The 18,328-nt window shown below is 42.4% G+C and overlaps 1 protein-coding gene across 2 annotated transcripts in view; it reads right to left on the bottom strand.

The window, feature by feature from the left end:
• Positions 1–1,420: 1,420 nt before the first annotated feature.
• Positions 1,421–18,328, bottom strand: part of VSNL1 (visinin like 1) — a 154,327-nt gene continuing 137,419 nt past the window's right edge. For both annotated transcript variants that reach the window (XM_048845562.2, XM_048845561.2), the window contains exons 3-4: positions 3,915–4,130; positions 1,421–2,377 (exon numbers count right to left, since the gene is read on the bottom strand). In XM_048845562.2, coding sequence (XP_048701519.1) covers positions 2,180–2,377; positions 3,915–4,130 — 414 coding nt within the window. In that variant the 3' untranslated portion in view covers positions 1,421–2,179. The remainder of the gene's footprint in view (positions 2,378–3,914; positions 4,131–18,328) is intronic.

The raw sequence follows: 18,328 nt of genomic DNA on the forward strand, positions 1-18,328 counted from the left end.
GCCCAGCTTGCTTTTTCAGTCTAGAAATGCAGGGATGCTTTGTCTTGTTTTTTGAGGCATGATTTGCAGATTGGCAGACCTGCGTGGCTTCTTCAAAAGGTAACAAAAGTAATTGTAAGATGCTAGAGATTTGCTGTCTTCCCCCAACTGGCAAACATGGCCAGAGTGCACGCATTGTATTTTTCTGCCATTTCTGTAATCCTGTAAAGCATTTTAAAGGAAGTCAAAGGCTAATACACTTAAGGGGGCCTTAACGAGCTGGACAAGTGAAACGTTATCTGCAGTTCTGGGTGAAATGATGCAATACTTTAAAAATTGTCAGGAAATAAAGCAACCCTTTTTCTTGCAGTTTTAGAGTTTTGAATTAGTGGCTGGTTGGCCTTGAAAATGTTTACCTTACAGTGCTTGTAACCATTGAATCTTAAACTCCTCTCTAGTTACTCTATTGTTGCTGCCCTCTGAAGAGTTAATTTTGAGTGAGAACCTCACTCAGGTGTCTGTTGTGTCAGTTTTCTCCTCCATAATCAAGACTTCTGAGGAACTTATTTTTAAGCTTCCTAGAAAGAATCTTGACCTGAACCTTTTGAATATCAGACTTGATTTAGAATCATAGAAGGTTAGGGTTGGAAGGGACCTCAGGAGGTCATCTAGTCCAACCACCTGCTTGAAGCAGGACCAATCCCCAATTTTTGCCCCAGATCCCTAAATGGCCCCCTCAAGGATTGAACTCACAAGCTTGGGTTTAGCAGGCCAATGCTCAAACCACTGAGCTATGCCTCCCCCCATTTAATAGGCCTATATAGAATAACAGCAATGGTGATAGATCCAAGGCATTTAATATAGAGGTATTACATGCTTGGAATCAAGGTCCTTTTGTGGGTGGGACATGAGCTCCAATATTCAGTGACTTTTCTGAAGGAGGTACAAGGAGAGAGGAGCTGCAAGTTTACACAGTCATATCACAGCTCTTCTGACAATGCTCTGAGCAGTGCCACTGTCCTATTCCCTAGCTGCTTTTGTCGTCTGTGAAATATACTGTAGTAGCGACTACTTCTGCAGAAGTAGGATTTGCTGTCAGTGCCATATTAGGGAGACCAGATACTGGAATACCACTGGATAAGGAAGAATTTGGAGGGTGAGCTCCTCTGTATTTTTACCGGCTATTTTCTCTCTGACACATAGAGTTGAGAATCTGTCCCTACAGATATATGTGAGCACCACGGCATTTGATTACAATTCATCAAATAAGGCAGTTTGGACAAGAATTAAGTTCTACCTCCAGTTTCATGTATACTGTTTTCTCATGAAATACGTATTTTTCCCAGTATTGTAGTAGCAGATTCTTGTAGTGACTGAATTATATTTTTTCTCGCAGTAGCAACATGCTAAAGATGTGAAATAAGAATTAGGGGGGAAAAAGTCAAATGTTATAAATTTATTTTGGACATATATTGCAACCTCTTTAGAAGCTTTTGAAAATTCAGGCAGAAATCAATAAACTTCCAATAAAACTTTTTTAAACTTCCAGTAAAACAATATTTTAAATGTGTAGATAGACTTTTTAATTAAGGGAACATTTTAGCAGGATTTACTTAACTTTGTTTATACTGCATTCCTCTGACATAGCTCTTTCCAGACTGAAAGGATGCAAATGAGGTAAGAATTAAGGCAAACCTAAAAGGCATGCAAATGAATTACATTTATATTCACTGACAATACAAGCACATGTGTGGATCAGACTCATGAACTGAGGAACTTTCGCCTCTGTCTGTCCAGTACTACTTTACAGCAGAATGGTGACATGGTTTATAATCAACAGTTACATTACCATGGGAAGTCAGTGTCACTAACATTACTCAGGCTAGGAGACACATAGCTAGCGTCAGTAAAACGAACAATCAATAGTATTTCACTGCAGCACGGTTCTGCTGCACAGGCTTCAGAGGAATAGGGTTGTTATGAAATGACATTGCACACATCACATTGTGGCCGTTTATTTTTATAATATATACTTTTAAAATTCTTTAGCAAATGACATTCTCATGCACACGAGTGTTTCAAACACAAGAAGCAAGTCCATTTATAGGTAGTCCAAGCAATTTGTGTGTGTGTGGAAATAGCTGCAAACTGAATGGAACATCTAAACTTCTGTGCAGTCCATAATGCATTTTACATTAGCTCATTTTTGAATGTCACACTGCAGGAGTAATACAATGGAAGGATCACTCTTTGCAGCTTCTTTGAATTCATCCAGTGTGATCTGGTCATCTTTGTTCTTATCCATCTTGCTGAAAATCTTGTCTACTCGTTGCTCCGGCGTGAGACCATCCTCATTCATTTTCATCATTATCACAGTACCCACCATCTTGTAAATGGCCTTTGGAAAGAAAAAGAAAGGAAAATAATAATGTTAAAAAATCGAGACTTGGAATCAGTATAATTAAGTGTAGTCCGTACATGGTTCTGGGTGTCATGATTATATGCAGAGTTGATTTTCTAACTTGAGATGGTGATTATGCCTTCAATTTAGCTTTAAAAATCCCAAACCCATTTGCTTCTGACAAGGAATAACAGCCTCTTAAATATTTTAATGAAATTCCTTAATATAAATACAGGCTTCTTTAAAATACTTATTCCATTTGTCACTTTAGAACGAATTTGTTTCTTCAAACACTTGAAACCTTTGTTTAAAGAAAATCATAATTGGACTGTTAGAAGTGAGTTTCCAATTACAAGTAGATGCATAGTTTTATTTGTGATAATCCAGTAGAAGTGTGGTCCTGTAGTCTTAAAACAAACTAGAACAGCACTACAGCTCAAATCCCCCTGTGCTCTGGATCAGATGTGTGTGCACTTCTGGAGTCTGAGGTTTTTAACAACCTTCAGCTCTTTGAAACATTTTATACAAAATTTGACTGATCAGTTTTCTACGGTCATATTCGTCAACGGTTTGGGAAAAAAAATTGTTTGGTTTTTTTTACAAGATCATCTTGGTCTGGTAAGAAGTAAACATGATCATCTGTGGAACACTTGACCAAGAATGAAAAGATGTTTCCATCAGGTAAAGATTTAAGCTTGTATTAGAACTATATGTAAGTTTGAGAATTCCTATCTGAGGTCCTAGAAGCATTCAGCTGTACTGTTTTTCACACACATCAGAAAATTATCAGATGTACCTCTATTAAGATATAAGTGCATGCATGTGTGCACACACTGCATAGCCCTCAGCAATCATGGAAACATTTTTTTTAAAAGTCTTTCTTTCAATTTGCTAATCACGTTGAGAAACGATACTAAATGATGGCTCTGCATTACATCATTATTCTATTAAAATGGGGACCAACTGCACAAGTCTGGATAACAAATTTCCAATGTTCAGAGGACAGTGGAATATCCTATTTTAGATAATGGACTGTTTTGTACAACTGGAAATATTACTGTTTGGAGAATCCAACTAAGCTATTGTATGTACTAAAAATATCCAAGTCTATATTCTACACCTCAGTAATCACTAATTTGGCAACATTTTTAGAAGTTATTTCTACTGCACATTTTTATAATGGAAGATCCTAGTTACTCATAGAATTGGCACTCTAATGTTGGACAGATAAGTTCTAACTATCTTAATGTGTTGTGAGATGCAAACTCCTTGGTGAAACTATGCTTTCCACAAACCACTATTACTTAGTTAGATTTCAGCATTATCAGCACAGCTTCTATAGAAATACAAGTTCTTTCTGCATATGCTGCATGTTTTATGCACAAATTCTTATGAGCTCAGCACTCCACCTATGCCTGCTTGTGTGTTTGTATCAGGAAATTTGTGTTTATTGGAATGGGCGATACACCTGCCTTATGGAAAATGTTCAATATGTACAAAAATTATGTTTGTAATCCTGTGTAATATTTCTTACCTCTATAATTTCCAACATCTCCACTCTTGTAATTTTACCATCGCCATCTAAGTCATACATATTAAAGGCCCAGTTTAGTTTCTGTTCAAAACTACCCCTTGAGGTGATGGACAATGCACAAATGAACTCTCTGAAGTCAATGGTTCCATCGCCGTTCTTATCAAAGGTTCTGAAGGCATGTTGGGCAAACTTTGAAGCATCTCCATATGGAAAAAACTGCAAAATGAAATATAAATGCAGTCATTGGGTGTTCAAGGAAACAATCTGTCTGCATACAGAAATATTAAAGTGAAGCTTTTATGAAGACTTAGTGATCTGAACATTTTATTGCATATTCTCAATTTATCGGCAATAAGTATATCTATCAGTGCCTAATGCTCAGAAAGTGACTCCTTAAAAAAGTGCATCATGATACATTGTACAGTAAAGTATTATGAGCACTTTTCATAAAAAGAGAAGAGGGGAAAAAAAAGCTTCCAACAAGGAAATATTAGTTATTTTGTACCCGCGCACTACACTATCGTCAAAGCTAACATTAAAGCAGATCATTCTTAAAGTGCAGCTATGCACTGAGAAGTGATGACAAATAAAAACAATAGCACTGAGGGAGCTCGCGTTCCATGTTTGTTTATAGCAGCGACTTCCAGAGGAAATTTGCTGAGTTGACATGTAGAGAGAGGGGTTCTATCTTCCAGCCTTGCAAATTCAGCCTGTCATCTGAAAATCAAGCTGATTCTTTTTTTTCTGGCTCAAGTACCTTTCTCAGGAATATTCTGCATTTGAAAAATGTAGCGTAATCTGATTCCAAATTAAATCAACAGGGATTTTGCCATCAAATGCAGGCTTCAGCCATTAGTTAACAATTCTATTGCTGGTGGATTCTATTCTAGCTTGAACAATTCAAATTCTCCTGGTGGGTTAGCTCTATAGTGTGAATAGCAATGAAAATCTTAACTTTGTGAGAAAGGTAAGTAAACATCTGTGACTTGAATAAAATGTTAGCGAGGGTGACCTTTTAGAGCCATTTTTCTGATCATAACTGCCTTTTACAGCGGGTGCCCTTAAATGGGGTCATCAGAAATGGATCATCAGAAGTAGTTAAATTTACAACTGCATTTGCAGTGAGATCTGTTTGAAGTAGAGGAATTATTGTAACAAATGCCACAAGTTCAGATGAACAGCACTGTCTTTATTTTTAAATTCAGTATTTTTGCTGCTTAAGAGAAATCAGTTGTTTTTCTGCAGTCAAGTACATGTGCATGTTTACTGCTGTTTTTTATTTATTATATCAAATTCACACATACAGTACAAAATCAGGAACATGTGTTTACTTATGTTGATTTGCATAATACAAGTAAATGGGAAATAAACGGAGATCCAACTAAATATTACATTATGCTACTCATGTTTACTTATCAGTTTCTATTAGGTAAAAAGGCAGCACATTCTTGTTTAGTCAAAAGATTTTCAATTACTGGTGCATGCATGTCGGGCTGAGACTTTCTAGTACCTATAATGTCCTACTCAAGAGATCCTCTCTCCTATGGGCTCAATGCAAGAAAACGTCCTTATTCATGAAGGATGTTTTCAAGTTCATGTTGAAATCCTACTGAGGGCACAGGGACTTAAGTGCTTTCTGGCTCTGGACATATGTCCATACAACCCCAACACCATGGAATCCGATTGAGGACTTTGGGCAATGCCATGATATAATGCTGCAGTGGGGATGGGGGATACCATTCGTTTCATCTTGACTAATGTTGAATACGAGGGAATCCTTTTAGAGCCAGGCCAACCTTTCTGCTTCTAGGGGCCTTATGTGCAGTGTGGTACAAGTGTGCACAGGGGCACACACTGCCTGTGCACTGTAAAACAGAGGAGGATGGGAGTAGGGTAGGCCTGGGAGCTAAAGGATCTATAACTATGCACGTCCCATCAGCTATTTCCCCCTTGCAGTCCTGAGGCTCTAGTAGCGGGGGTGAAGCAGCTCTGCTCCTGTAACTTTTGTGGCAGGAAGGGGAGGAGCAAAAACTAGGATTATGCCCTTCACTCAGCTGCCAGCACACCCCTGCTACTTCATGCACTGGGATTAGGCTGTACCCCTCACTGAACACACAACAAGATGCTCATTGGCATGTGTGAATACCCATTTTTATCAATTGAGAGTATATTAATCTTGGCCCTAGGCCCCTAACCAGATATGTACATCATACATCTTTGGACTGTAATAGGTTAAGCTACCCTTACGAAGTATAATATATTTTAACCATTCACATTCCGAAAGCTACACTCATAGAGTATGTCTACACTGCAGTGGGAGTGAGCTTCCCAGTCTGGGTGCACAGACTCGCGTTAGCGGGGCTCACACTAAAAACAGCTGCACAGAGATTGCTTTGACAATGCTGCTTGGGCTGGAGCTCATGACTACGCAAGGTACAAGTGGAGCATTGGGCCTGAAATCTTAAGCTATGTATGCAGCTATGCCTCAAGCAGGTATTTGGCCAAAGTTGGATAAAAAAATGCAACGTGGTTGTCTACTTTATCTGTCTTCATGCCCTTCTTCCACTCTGACCTCTACGTGCACTTTCTGTAGTGTTGAATGAGCTGATAAACAATGTTGCTTTCCTTGTGTTTGCCTAAAGGATAGTGTATATCAGCCTGTTTTTCAGCTTGTCAAATATTTATGGTCCCTGGCATTACACTCTCCTACCAATAATGACAGCAGCAATTTTAAAAAGGTACAAAGCGAATTCAAACAAAGTTCCAGTGATACGTGTTGCCATATAATAGTGCAGTGGTCCCCAAACTATTCAGGGGCCAGGAGCAGAGCTGGGGGGCTGGCCTGGGCCCCAGCTGTGGCCTCCCCCCCCCAAATGATCCTCCCTGCTCCCCTAGGGGGATGTGCCCCACAGTTTGGGGACCTCTGGAATAGAGACTTAAGAAATGTGGAAGTTGATTGGAAGACTGGTGAATTATAGGAAGTAGCTTTAGCCATTCAATATTAGAATAGTTTTGATTCCCATTAAAATGCAATAGTGCCACAAGACATTTTTATAAAATATATGGACAGTGAACAGCTTGGAAAATCTGTTCCTTGTGTCTGAAGCCTGTCCGAGTGGCCTGAGCCCCGCCGCATCCCCAGGGAGGGGGGTGTGCCACACTTTGCGGACCACTGATGTAGGCTGACTTGTATAGATCATGCCCTTAAACTTCACCCAGGTACCCCTGTATTGCACCCAATAACTTATGTTTGGCTAACACATACATTCCAGAAAGGCATCCAAGCTTTCCTTGAAGACATCAAGAAATGGAAGATCCACCACTTCCCTTGGTAGCTTGTTCCAATGGTTAATTACCTTCATTGTTTGTTTAAAATAAAACAAAAAACAGGTGCCTAATTTAAATTGGTCTGGCTTCAGCTTCCAACTCTTGATTCTTGTTATACCTTGTTCAAGTTGCGCTGCTAAATTAAAAAGCACATTTAGTATTCGCTATTGTCGCCCCACAAAGGTATTTTACACATTGTAATCAAGTCATCTCTCGATCTTTTGGATAAGCTAAACAGGTTGAGCCCTTTAAGTGTCTCACGATAAGGCATTTTCACCAGCCCTCGAATCATCTTTGTGGCTCTTTTTCCTGCACCCGCTCCTATTTTTCAACATCCTTCTTAAAATGTGGACACCAGAACTGTATGCAGTATCCATTATCAATTTCACCAAGGCCATGCACCGTGGTGAAATCACAGCCCTACTCAACACTCCTGTTTCTATAGCCAAGGATCGCATTAGCCCATTTTGCCACAGCAACACACACTGGGAGCTCACGTTCAGTTACTCGTCCACTGTGACCCTTAAATCTTTTTCAGAGTCACTGCTTTCAGGCTATGGTACCTTATTCCGAAAGCATAGCCTGCATTCCTTGTTCCTAGACGTAGTCCCTTGCATTTGGTTGTATTAAAACACATCTTGTTAAAATGGGCTCAGGTTATGAAGCAATCCAGATCACTCTGTATGAGGGCCCTGTCCTCATAATTATTTATCACTCTACCAATCTTTGTGACAGCTGCAAATTTGATCAGCAGTGAGTTTATAGTTACATCCAGATCATGGATGAAAATGTTGAATAGTGCTGGACCTTACTAGGAACACCCCCATTTGATGGTGATTCTCCATCGCCAACCACTTTCTGAGATCTGTCAGTTCTTAATCCATTTAATGTGTGTGTTACTGATATTATCTAGCATTATTTTTTTAAAAAAATTAGCATGTCATGCAAGGCTCCATCAAATGCCTTACAAAAGTTTAAGTAGATGATATTTACTCAGTTACTTCTCAACCAAACTTGTATCTCAAATAATGAAGCTAGGCTGCCTGGCATTAATTATTTGGCAACGGGGATCTTTGATGCCTTGGACCCCAAAGGACAGCCCAAAATTAGGGCCACAATCCCATGCATGCACAGGGATAGAATTAGGTCTGCATTGAGTTTGATGATTTCTAAGTTGGGGAAGCAGATGTCTTTGATAGCAGGGTTGCCACCTTCCTCAGGCTGTAAGCTGAAGAAATATTCTTGGTTCATTTTTAGACTTCTCTAGGGCCCAAGTGACCTCAGCATGAGTGAATTCCTCAAGTGTCAGAATAACAGCCGTGTTAGTCTGTATTCGCAAAAAGAAAAGGAGTACTTGTGGCACCTTAGAGACTAACCAATTTATTTGAGCATGAGCTTTCGTGAGCGACAGCTCACTTCATTGGATGCATACCATGGAAACTGCAGCAGACATTATATACACACAGAGATCATGAAACAATACCTCCTCCCACCCCACTGTCCTGCTGGTAATAGCTCATCCAAAGTGACCACTCTCCCTACAATGTGCATGATAATCAAGGTGGGCCATTTCCAGCACAAATCCAGGTTTTCTCACCCTCCACCCCCCATCCAAAGTGACAACTCTCTTCACAATGTGCATGATAATCAAGGTGGGCCATTTCCTGCACAAATCCAGGTTCTCTCACCCCCTCACCCCCCTCCAAAAACCACACACACAAACTCACTCTCCTGCTGGTAATAGCTCATCCAAAGTGACCACTCTCCCTACAATGTGCATGGTAATCAAGGTGGGCTATGTCCAGCACAAATCCAGGCTTTCTCGCCCCTTTTCCCGGGGACACACACACACAAACTCACTCTCCTGCTGGCAATAGCTCATCCAAACTGACCACTCTCCAAGTTTAAATCCAAGTTTAACCAGAACGTCTGGGGGGGGGGTAGGAAAAAACAAGGGGAAATAGGCTACCTTGCATAATGACTTAGCCACTCCCAGTCTCTATTTAAGCCTAAATTAATAGTATCCAATTGGCAAATGAATTCCAATTCAGCAGTTTCTCGCTGGAGTCTGGATTTGAAGTTTTTTTGTTTTAAGATAGCGACCTTCATGTCTGTGATTGCGTGACCAGAGAGATTGAAGTGTTCTCCGACTGGTTTATGAATGTTATAATTCTTGACATCTGATTTGTGTCCATTTATTCTTTTACGTAAAGACTGTCCAGTTTGACCAATGTAAATGACAGAGGGACATTGCTGGCACATGATGGCATATATCACATTGGTGGATGTGCAGGTGAACGAGCCTCTGATAGTGTGGCTGATGTTATTAGGCCCTTTGATGGTGTCCACCTGCGGAAGTGAAGAAACAGATTGATAGAGCCAGAAGAGTTCCCAGAAGTCACCTACTACAGGACAGGCCTAACAAAGAAAATAACAGAACACCACTAGCCGTCACCTTCAGCCCCCAACTAAAACCCTTCCAACGCATTATTAAGGATCTACAACCTATCCTGAAGGATGACCCAACACTCTCACAAATCTTGGGAGACAGGCCAGTCCTTGCCTACAGACAGCCCCGCAACCTGAAGCAAATACTCACCAACAACCACATACCACACAACAGAACCACTAACCCAGGAACTTATCCTTGCAACAAAGCCCGTTGCCAACTGTGCCCACATATCTATTCAGGGGACACCATCACAGGGCCTAATAACATCAGCCACACTATCAGAGGCTCGTTCACCTGCACATCCACCAATGTGATATATGCCATCATGTGCCAGCAATGCCCCTCTGCCATGTACATTGGTCAAACTGGACAGTCTCTACGTAAAAATAAATGGACACAAATCAGATGTCAAGAATTATAACATTCATAAACCAGTCGGAGAACACTTCAATCTCTCTGGTCACGCAATCACAGACATGAAGGTCGCTATCTTAAAACAAAAAAACTTCAAATCCAGACTCCAGCGAGAAACTGCTGAATTGGAATTCATTTGCCAATTGGATACTATTAATTTAGGCTTAAATAGAGACTGGGAGTGGCTATTTCCCCTTGTTTTTTCCTACCCCCCCTCCCCCCGACGTTCTGGTTAAACTTGGATTTAAACTTGGAGAGTGGTCAGTTTGGATGAGCTAGTACCAGCAGGAGAGTGAGTTTGTGTGTGTATGGGGGGTGTGTGTGAGAAAACCTGGATTTGTGCTGGAAATGGCCCACCTTGATTATCATGCACATTGTAGGTAGAGTGGTCACTTTGGATGAGCTATTACCAGCAGGAGAGTGAGTTTGTGTGTGTGTGTGTCCCCCCGGGAAAAGGGGCGAGGGGTGAGAAAGCCTGGATTTGTGCTGGACATGGCCCACCTTGATTACCATGCACATTGTAGGGAGAGTGGTCACTTTGGATGAGCTATTACCAGCAGGAGAGTGAGTTTGTGTGTGTGGTTTTTGGAGGGGGGTGAGGGGGTGAGAGAACCCGGATTTGTGCAGGAAATGGCCCACCTTGATTATCATGCACATTGTGAAGAGAGTTGTCACTTTGGATGGGCTATTACCAGCAGGAGAGTGAGTTTGTGTGTGGGGGGGTGGAGGGTGAGAAAACCTGGATTTGTGCTGGAAATGGCCCAACTTGATGATCACTTTAGATAAGCTATTACCAGCAGGACAGTGGGGTGGGAGGAGGCATTGTTTCATGATCTGTGTGTGTATATAATGTCTGCTGCAGTTTCCATAGTATGCATCCGATGAAGTGAGCTGTAGCTCACGAAAGCTCATGCTCAAATAAATTGGTTAGTCTCTAAGGTGCCACAAGTACTCCTTTTCTTTCCTCAAGTGTGAATATCCAAAGGTAACACACTGAACCATGGTAAGAAAACTTTCTCTCGCTTTTGTTTTGGTAATAGCTTACTAAAAGGAAACCTCTTATAAGTCCAGTTACAGGAGAGCAAACATACCATTCCTGTTCACATCATTACCAACCTCCGGTGTTCAAAAATCATGAAATTGACTTAAAACAGAATCATAAGACTGGAGGGAACCTCGAGAGGTGATCTAGTCCAGTCTTCTGCACACATGGCAGGACTAAATATTATCTAGACCATCCCAGACAGGTGTTTGTCTAACCTGCTCTTAAAAATCTCCAGTGATGGAGATTCCACAACTGCCCTAGGCAATTTATTCCAGTGCTTAGCCACCCTGACAGGAATTTTTTCCAATGTCCAACCTAAACCTCCCTTGCTGCAATTTAAGCCCATTGCTTCTTCTCCTATCCTCAGAGGTTAAGGAGAACAATTTTTCTCCTTCCTCTTTGTAACAACCATTTATGTACTTGAAAACTATCATATCTCGTCTCAGTCTTCTCTTTTTACAAGACTAAACAAACCCAATTTTTTCAATCTTCCCTCATAGGTCATGTTTTCTAGACCTTATTTTGTGGCTCTTCTCTGGACTTTTTCTAATTTGTCCATATTTTTTCTGAAATGTGGCACCCAGAATTGGATACAATACTCCAGGTGAGGCCTAATCAATGCGGAGTAGAGCAGAAGAATTACTTGTCATGTCTTGCTTACAACACTCCTGCTAATACATCCCAGAATGATGTTCACTTTTTTTGCAACAGTGTTACCCTGTTGACTCATATTTAGCTTGTGATCCACTATCACTCCCAGATCCCTTTCCGCAGTATTCCTTCGTAGGCAGTTATTTCCCATTTTGTATGTGTGCAATTGATTGTTCCTTCCTAAATGGAGTACTTTGCATTTGTCCTTATTGAATTTCATCTTATTTACTTCAGACCATTTCTCCAGTTTGTTCAGATCATTTTGAATTTTAATCCTATTCTCCAGAGTACTTGCAACCCCTCCAGCTTGGTATTGTCCGCAGACTTTATAAGTTTACTCTCTAGGCATCATCTAAATGATTGATGAAGATATTGAAGAGAACTGGACCCAGAACTGAGTCCTGTGGGACCCCACTCATTATGCCCTTCCAGCTTGACTGTGAACCCTTGATACCTACTCTCTGAAAACAGTTTTCCAAGCAGTTATGCACCCATCTTATAGTAGTTCCATCTAGGAGTTTGTTTACGATGAGGTTTTGTTTAGTTTTAAGGACTCTTTATTTGCCTTTTGCTTTCTGAGCTTTAGAATGCATTCTGGGTCATGTTTTCAGGCTTTTCTCTGAAACCATAAGGGCTGGAAAGTTTTTTTTTTTTTAAAGAAAACTGAGATTCTCAAAGGATTCCAGCATCCGGGGCTTTAAGAAAAACACCAACTATTGTGAGGTTCATGATAAAATTTCACAGTTTGGCAACACTGTGCTAAATACAAGGGCAGTCTAGGGGCAGTGACAACTCAGAACTAGCTCCTGTGGCAGTTCCCCCCAAGTTCTGCAAACCATATCGGTATAAACATTCTAACATTAACTGTATAACAGTGATGCTGCTCCACATTGGTTTGTTCCAACAAGAGCTTGGTGATGGTTCAACCCCAGAAGGGAATTAGAATGAACCTAATCTGTTTCCACTGCAGTCTCAGGGAGCAAAGTTAGATGAACACTAAATGCCTTTGAAAATCCCACCCTAATCCTGTTGGAGCAGGAGGCTGGCCTACTGCATATGTAAGGGGACTGTTGCCCCCTTACTAACATTCAGTGGGGGTGTTTTGGTTGGCTAGCTCCCAGTACTAAAAGAGGACAGGTCGATGGGAAATCAGGACCCTTAGTCTGACAGTCCCCAGGTACAATGGAGAGAGGCCAATGCTCCAGGTTAGCCTGAATAACAGGGTGGGCACGCTAATCAGGGAGTCAGGAGGCCAGGGTTGTCCCATCCTCCATGTAAGCCTGGGTCAGACAGTGTGGGGCCGAGCGAAGGAGAAAGCTGGGGAGCAGAGCTATGCCAGAGCCAGAGGAACCAGAGACATGGCCCAGGGAGAGCAGACCCTGTGCTGGGAGCAGAGCTGCAGCCCCAGAGCCAGGTGTGGTGAGCAACCGGGGCCAGCCATGGGGGACTCTGGGCAAAGGGCCCAGCGCAGAAAGACACCCCTAGCCAAGGGTCCTTGCAGGCCAGACTGGGAGGGGGATCTTAACCCGAGGCGGGGCTGATGCTGGGAAGAAGGGTCCCACCACCCAAAGCCTGGAGGCGTGTGGCCACCACGATTGCAAGTGTCCAACCCACAGCATCCCTGCAGCACAGCCAGGGCCGGAGAAGGAGACCTGGGACTTATAAGGAACAGACTGTGAAGTGCCCTGACATCCGGAGACACTGTTTGTGATGTTCCCTGCCACAGAGCGTGTTGATGTGTTTCCTTTAACCTTTTCCATTTTTCCTTATTCTTTTTAAAATTAATTGTTGATTAAATAACTTGCATTTGCTTTAACTTGTATGTAATGGTCAGTGGGTCAGAGAAGTGCCCATTGCAGAGAGAGTACCCTGGAGTGGGGACACCCTAGTCCCTGTCCTAGGTGACCACAGCAGGGTTAGAGGGTCGAGCCCCCCAGGAATCCTGGGCCCAGCCTTGTTGGGGTTACAAGGACTCTGCCAGATAGGAGAGTGGCAGGGGAGTCCTCAAGGGCAGGGAGGCCACTGGGTAAAGGAAGTGGGAGGGGGGACTCAGATCCTTTCGCTAGCCCACTTCACCGGGGTAGTGCAGAAGCCAGGAAAGTTCCGCACAATAGCGGGACCATTCCCCCTCTTACACATAGTGGGTTAGGTATATTGTTATGGTTACTATATTGCGTGGGTTTGCAAGGCTGTTTACATTGTGTATGTATGTGACTCTCTCTTTCTGATTTTTTAGGATATGAAGCATCACAAAATCATGCTGTCTCACAAAGCGCATGTTTAGGTTGAGGAGCCTGGCTGTTGTCGAGGAGATAACACGTACTGCTAAAGGGGATTGATAACCCCTTTGCAGATCTCTGTTACTTTCATTGGTGGTCACTATAAACACTATGGAGAAAGACAAAGAGATGAAGCAAATTGGAAAAAATAAGTTTTGCCTCTCACATAACTAGAGAACCCCGCTAATGTGCCTCACAATTCTACTCCCTGCAAACATCCTGGGTGTAATGTACAAGGCCCTGGGCTCCCAGGCATTCCTTAGACACTGACTGCAAGCCGTCATTAGAGTGGTTCTGGGCTGTCTGCAGCAGAATGAGAAATGCTCTTTTGTCTTCATCAGTCATGCTTCTGTGCAGTGACTCTGTTCCCCTGTACTGAGAAGCGCCAGAAATGGAATTGCCCTCTGGAGCCAAGAGGCATAGCATAGCAGAGTATCCCTTTAACCCATTAGAGCAAGCGCTGCCGAGTGAATGATAGAGACTGTAGGAAATGGGTCAGGAAGATACTGGGAGCATGGACTGCTGTGACTCAAGGAAACTAGACAAGGGAGCAGGGAACGAGACCAGCTGCTAATGAGACTAGGCATCTACCGTCTCATCAGAAACACTCTGGAGCCCAGCAGCCAGGCTGAGAGCCCTAGAATTGAGGAGGGTGGGTTAGGATGGACTCTTTGGATAGCAGGGTGAGTAAAAAATAAAGAGGGGTCTTTCTAAATTTGTTCTTGGGGACCCATCCGTGTATCAGTACAACCCTAGTTAACATGAGTGTGTGGGCATAGTCTTGATGTAAGCACAGGACTCCCATTAATCTATGTTATGCCCATACAACTGGGAATTGAATAATATTCTATTACTCTTCATCAAGGCCAAGAGCTAGATGTGTCTCCTGTGGGCTAACATGAAGGCATTTAAGATGTTCCAAATATGAGTATTGATACTAATGAGTGAGCTCCATGCTTTTTGCTGTTTCAGTTTGTCCTCCACTTGACAGCAAATACAACATCAGGTCCTTGAATCACTAAATTGGAGCTCTCTTCCCAACTAGGAACTGGAACTTGTAATTGATGCCTGAAATACCCGGAGGAAGCCCTTAAACTTGCACCTATGGATTTCTATTATTATTGCTTCAGACAAATCAAAACTCATTGTCAAAAATGTTTAAAGAAAAAAGACATGGATAATGTTTCCATTGTGCAGCTTCCAGCTCTTAGAAGATTTCCATGTAAGAAATGGAGCCAAGAACCGATTTAAGAGGAAATTGGCATCTGGCCTGTCCTTGAATTATTTTTAAAACTATCCTTTTATGCTCTCTGCTTCCAAACTAAGGCACATTTAACATGTTTTGTTACAGACAACTGGCCTAGAGATGAAGAAAGGAGGACAAGAACACTGCTGTGCCCCCTATTCCTAGGTAGAAGCAGGAACTCAAATAACCTCCCCCATCTATTCCCAGCAAACAGAACATGAAATTACCTAAATTGGAAAGTTACTTGATTTTTATTAAAGCGGAGAATCTGCTGAGGAGGGTGAAGAGGAAGAGAGAGGTTTTTCACATCCACACACTAAAAGGCAAACTTGCTGAATCCACCCTTGCGTGATATTTACAAATAAATAAATGCTTAATGTCTATTGCTGTGAGTAGATCAGGAGTACACATCAGTATAGAGAATCTAGCATATGTCATGGAGAATTAAAGGAATTAAGCTTTATCATTATGAAATCACTAGGTCAGAGAACAACAATACACACTTCTTTGGTTTTGTTTGGTTTTTGGAAAAGTCCTATATAGTTTAATTGGTCTGAAACTGACAGGGCTGTATAGACATTATATGGTATGGTTGGTTTACAAACTATACAAAGGCTATTGTTCTCTATTAAACTTTTTCTTTTTCATAGTGTGTACAGAGTGTTACCTACTGTAAAAATAGCTAATGTTCAAAGGAAAAGGAAAGAAAATGATGCCTAGAAGGCACAGAAATGGTTCTGGAGAAAATGGAATTTACCAGTCAGGCAACCTGCCATAGGCCCTGTACTTGATGGTTCAGAAACAGATAAGAAACCAAGACAGGGATTGTTAAAAGATCCTAAGGGAGTTGGGACACATTCCCATTGAAATTCCTAATTCCCTTAGGCTCCTTTGGAAAAACCTAACCCAAACCCTGGCCAATTTACAATGTGTTATGTCAAAAGGAACAAAATCCTCCTGGCTGCCATCAACTTACACCAGGAAGGATGAGACTGATTTACTTTTATCAGTATAGGATCTTGCCTTTGCCATGCATGTTAGTGACCGTAAAATTAGCCATTTATAAAATCAAAGCAAAGTATGTCTTTGTGACCTTGTGCAGCATTGAATTCCATGGCTGACCAGCCACAGGCTCTCCAAAGGGCAGGTGAGAAGTTAAATTTAACATTTCTTGCATTTCTGCCTGTCAAATCTCATCTCTTTTCTCATCCATGCTTTCTAACTGGAGTAAAGCAACTGCTTAACAGCCACATCACTCCTTTGCAGTGCTAGGGATCTGCTAACTATTAGAATGAGTAGGCAATTTTAACTGGGGGGAGGGGAAGGCTCTTTTTTTGTAATGCTAGTTCCCAGTCTAGGAAAAGAAGATAATCTTAGAGGGTTCTTGTCTCCTGGAAGATTTCTGAGAAGTCTCTCTGTCTCTCTCTGGTTTTGTTCAACTAGCTCAAGAAATAGCTTTAACAGTCCCCAGACCACAGCACTAGGAAAGTTAATCAAATATCTAGAAGTCTTAGTTATGGCTGCACCTTCATAATTCCAGGAGGTGCGTCCTCAACCAGTAACAGACCTTTGAAGAAGTATTGTCAGCTGCAGCTCTCAAAGCACTCTAACATTAACACTCAGATCCCCCTAGGAAGATTATTAACCCCATTTTACACATGGGCAAAACTGAGGCAGAGAGGCAGGGGTGAAAGTAACTCCAAAGACTTTATAGTACGGGGGCCAGGGCTGGCTCCAGCCCTGGAAGGCGTGGGGCCTCAGGCGGAAGGGGCAGAACTGCGGGGTCAGCCTCCCACACTGCCTGGTCCGTGCTGCCTGGGGCTCCAGCGGTAATTTAAAAGGGCCCGGGCAGCTGCTCCCTTTGCCCTGCGGCTGGGGCGAGGGGGCAGGCAAAAGGGCCAGGGACGTTAAAGCGCTGCCGTGGCAGCGGTTTAAGGAGGTCCTTTGCCGTGGCAGCGATTTAACATCGCTGCCCCTTTTGCACCCCGCCATCGGTGACCCTGCTGGTAGGGTCCCTACCAGCAGGGCCTCCAATGGGGCGCAGCAACGTTAAAGCCTTCCCATGCCAAAGGACCCTCCTTAAAGCGCTGCCGCAGCACGCTTTAACGTCCCTGCCCCTGTTGGCGGCCCTGCCGGTAGGATCTGTACGGGCAGAGCCACCGACGGGGGAGAAGGGGCAGTGACGTTGAAGTGCTGCTGTGTGGGGGCTGCGGGTGAGTTTGTACCGGCTTCTTACCGCTACGCCATACCGGTTCGTACTGGCTCACTTTCACCCCTGCAGAGAGGTTAAATACATGCCCAAGATCATAGCGTGGGCTGGTAACAGAGCCCAGAATAAAACCTGTAATCACCTGCTTTAGCCACTCGCCAACACTCCCTCTCCTAAATATGCATATTGTAACTTGTTACAATAATAAATTGTCCACAGCATTGTTACACTATATCAGCGTGGTCCCACACTTTTGAATGCTGAGTCCACTTGCTAGTACAGGAAAATAAAAGAAATCACGAGCTTGACACCCCTATTCTAGAATTGTAATTAAATTGCATTTTAAAATATGGCCTTAAATGTTTAGTTCAGTGATCGCATTGGTTTCCTGTGTGGCCAAAACTTGGTTTTAGTTTAGAAAGTTGAACGTGACGCTAGATCACAGATAGAAAAATCAACTTATCACAACTCTCTCACCCAGCCTAATATAGGGCTAGAGTCTCCGAGTTTGCCTACATGGAGAAATTTAACAGCAGAATTATATTAGTATAATTAAACCACTCCAGTTATACGAGTATAACACCCCTTGTGGACAGAATAAGCATGCCTTTTTCCTGCTTAGTCTATGGCCAAGCTAGATCTCAATCAGTTTAGCATTCATCAAAGGAAGTCGGGACAACTTTCATAAGTGCCTGAGTCCTATTTTCAAAAGCGATTTAGGCACATAGGCTCCTAAATCCATTGAAAGTAAAGGAGTGAAATCCTGACTGCATTAAGAAATCTTAAATTCA

This window comes from Caretta caretta, chromosome 3, assembly GCF_965140235.1.
Source record: "Caretta caretta isolate rCarCar2 chromosome 3, rCarCar1.hap1, whole genome shotgun sequence".
NCBI classification, from domain to species: domain Eukaryota; kingdom Metazoa; phylum Chordata; order Testudines; family Cheloniidae; genus Caretta; species Caretta caretta.